Source organism: Trematomus bernacchii, unplaced genomic scaffold, assembly GCF_902827165.1.
Source record: "Trematomus bernacchii unplaced genomic scaffold, fTreBer1.1, whole genome shotgun sequence".
In the NCBI taxonomy this organism is placed as follows: Eukaryota; Metazoa; Chordata; class Actinopteri; order Perciformes; family Nototheniidae; genus Trematomus; species Trematomus bernacchii.
The window spans coordinates 479,964-483,254 of NW_022987606.1; the positions used below are offsets into that span (position 1 = coordinate 479,964).

Here is a 3,291-nt window from a genome sequence, read left to right on the forward strand (position 1 = left end):
GTGTGCTCTGCATGTGAGACCATTAAAGAGGGTTTCATCCCTCCCATTCTTTCTTTCTTTCTAAAACCTCTTTAGTAACATACGTAGTATATATACATTTCCTTGACAAGAACTAAACAACTCTTCGTATTCTGCACAAAAATGTGTGTTATCGTGAACCAAAAGTCGTGATAGAGGCTTGCTTGTCAACATCTGGGTATTTCTGCACTGGTGGGCCATGTTAACAATAGCGTGTCCCTGTGACGCTCTGAGGGGTGAAACCGTGTCCTCCTGACCTCTCACAGCGTGGAGCAAAGTGACACACGTCTGTCCTGATACTGGGTTGATTTTATCATCGACAAATATTTGCATACTTTGCAAACAAAGTGCCACAATAAAGACAACTGTTAAACACAGAGAAATAACAAATCCAAATAAACTAATGAGAGCAGAGACGCCTCCTGCAGACAGACGTCAGTGTCCTGATGCGTTCAAGTTCATACTTTAATAGGAATTACCCCCTTTCTCCTGAAGGGAGACTTTTGGGCGTGTTAGCACCTGTGAGACACCGTAAAATAAATGATGGGTCTCACCTGCTGCAGGTCGTCTTCGGCAAGCATCTTTAGGACCTGGCAGTGATCGGGGTCCGCAGGCTTTTGATCCGTGTGATTGTGATCGTGATCGTGATCGTGATGGTGATCGTGATCGTGATGGTGGTCTGGCTTCGCGTTAGCAACAGCGAGCAGCAGCAGCAGCAGCGCTCCCTTTAAGACTTTCATCCTGAGACACAAATCAAAAAACCAAATGCACCCTCTGGTATCTGTGAAGACACTGATCCAGGAGACGGCTGAACGGTTTATATACCGAGCTCCAGAGACCCCGAGAGACCCCGAGCCAGGACAAAGTCTGTGTGCTCAGAGTGTTATTGAACTCTGATATAACTCCTGGCCCACTTTCTTAATGTGTAAAAAGGTTAAAAACACAGCGAGGCGGACAGCCATGGTCTCACGTCTCACATCTTATATCATATAGCAGTTTGTTTGTATGTATGTATTTGTCTATAGATGTTGCAACTATGCAGACCTTTAGCAATACTGTATGTAACTATGGTCATGCTAATAAAGCTGTTGAATTGAATTGATTTAAAATGAATTGAATTGAAATGAATTGAATTGAAATGAATTGAATTGAATTGAATTAAAATGAATTTAATTTAATTGAATTGAATTAAAATGAATTGAATTTAATTGAATTGAATTAAAATGAATTGAATTGAATTGAAATGAATTGAAATGAATTGAATTGAATTGAATTGAATTGAATTGAAATTAATTGAATTGAATTGACTGCAGAGAAACACTGAACATCTGAAACATAAAATACAGCAGGAAGTTGTTACAACACATCTCTTAACAATAAACAATGTTTTTATATCTGCATAATTTCTGAAGCTGCAGAGTTTCTGGTGATGATGGAGAGGTCTGTCCCTGCAAGGCCACCGTAGAAACCGTTTCAAGATTATATTTGGTGTTACTTTTAAAAATAAAACTCTAAAATAATCAAATATAAAAAATTGAGTTCACTTCATATTTTGGTGTGTTTTGTATTTTATTCCTATACCATATTTTTTATTTTAATAAAAGTATGTTTATAAATGTTAAATGTTTAAATATGATGTGGCTATTTTTTGTATTATTATTTTTTATTTTGCAGCACACGTTTTGTAGTTCCTGCATTAATTGTACAAACAGCATTAATCTTATTAACATATTTTAGGGTTTCATTATCGAATTATCTCGTGGAATAAATGGGTTAATAGAAGGATTAAGCAACATAAAAATATCTGTGTTTTTTAATCATGAACGTGAACTGGAGGTTTTTCCATGAAAGCTGCCGGTTAAAGTCTAACGGACAAACACACCAACGTCCGCCTACACACACTGACAAACAAACACACCAACGTCCGCCTACACACACTGACAAACAAACACACACACACACACACACACACACACACACACACACACACACACACACACACACACACACACACACATAGACACACATAGACACACACACACACGCACACACACACATAGACACACACACACACACACACACACACAGACACACATACACACAAACACACACAGACACACACACACATACACACACATAGACACACAAATTCACACAGACACACACACACATAGACACACACACACACACACACACACACAAACACACACACACACACACACACATAGACACACATAGACACACACACACACAAACACATAGACACACACACACATAGACACACACACACACACACACACATGCACACACACGCACACACCCACACCACACCCCCACACACCCCCCCCCCACACACCACACATAGGACACACATAGACACACACACACACCCCACACACACACACATAGGACACACACACACACACACACACACACTAACACATGCACACACATAGACACACATAGACACACACACACACACACACACACACACATAGACACACATAGACACACACACACACACACACACACACTAACACATGCACACACACACACACACACACACACACACACACACACACACACACACACAACCACACACACACACACACACATCGACACACATAGACACACACACACACACACCACACACACTAGACACACCACACACACACACACACACACACACACACACACACACATAGACACACACACACACACAGACACACATAGACACACACACACACACACACACACAGACACACATAGACACACAAACACACACAGACACACACACACATACACACACATAGACACACAAATACACACAGACACACATAGACACACATAGACACACACACACACACACACACACATAGACACACACACACATAGACACACACACACACACACACACATACACACACATAGACACACAAATACACACATACACACACACACATAGACACACACACACACACACACACACACACACACACACATAGACACACATAGACACACACACACACACACACACACACACACACACACACACACACACACACACACACACACACACATCCAAAGTCAAACCAGGTTTTGGCATCTTATACTCCATTTATACGAGACGGCTTGGTGTCATTGGTAGGTAGTGATGTCAGAGTTCCAATCAAAATCTTACGGGACACAGGGGCTTTTGACTTCTATATTGTTGACTCTGTTTTGCCGTTGTCTGGTGAAAGTGACACAGGTGACACAGTTCTGAGTTGGGGG

The 3,291-nt window shown here is 41.2% G+C and overlaps 1 protein-coding gene across 1 annotated transcript in view; it reads right to left on the reverse strand.

Annotated features, from left to right (window-relative positions):
- LOC117482774 (saxitoxin and tetrodotoxin-binding protein 1-like) overlaps positions 1 to 929 on the reverse strand; it is a 28,223-nt gene extending 27,294 nt beyond the window's left edge. The window contains exon 1 of the mRNA XM_034130957.1: positions 573 to 929. Coding sequence (XP_033986848.1) covers positions 573 to 758 — 186 coding nt within the window. The 5' untranslated portion in view covers positions 759 to 929. The remainder of the gene's footprint in view (positions 1 to 572) is intronic.
- Between the last annotated feature and the right edge of the window lie 2,362 nt (positions 930 to 3,291).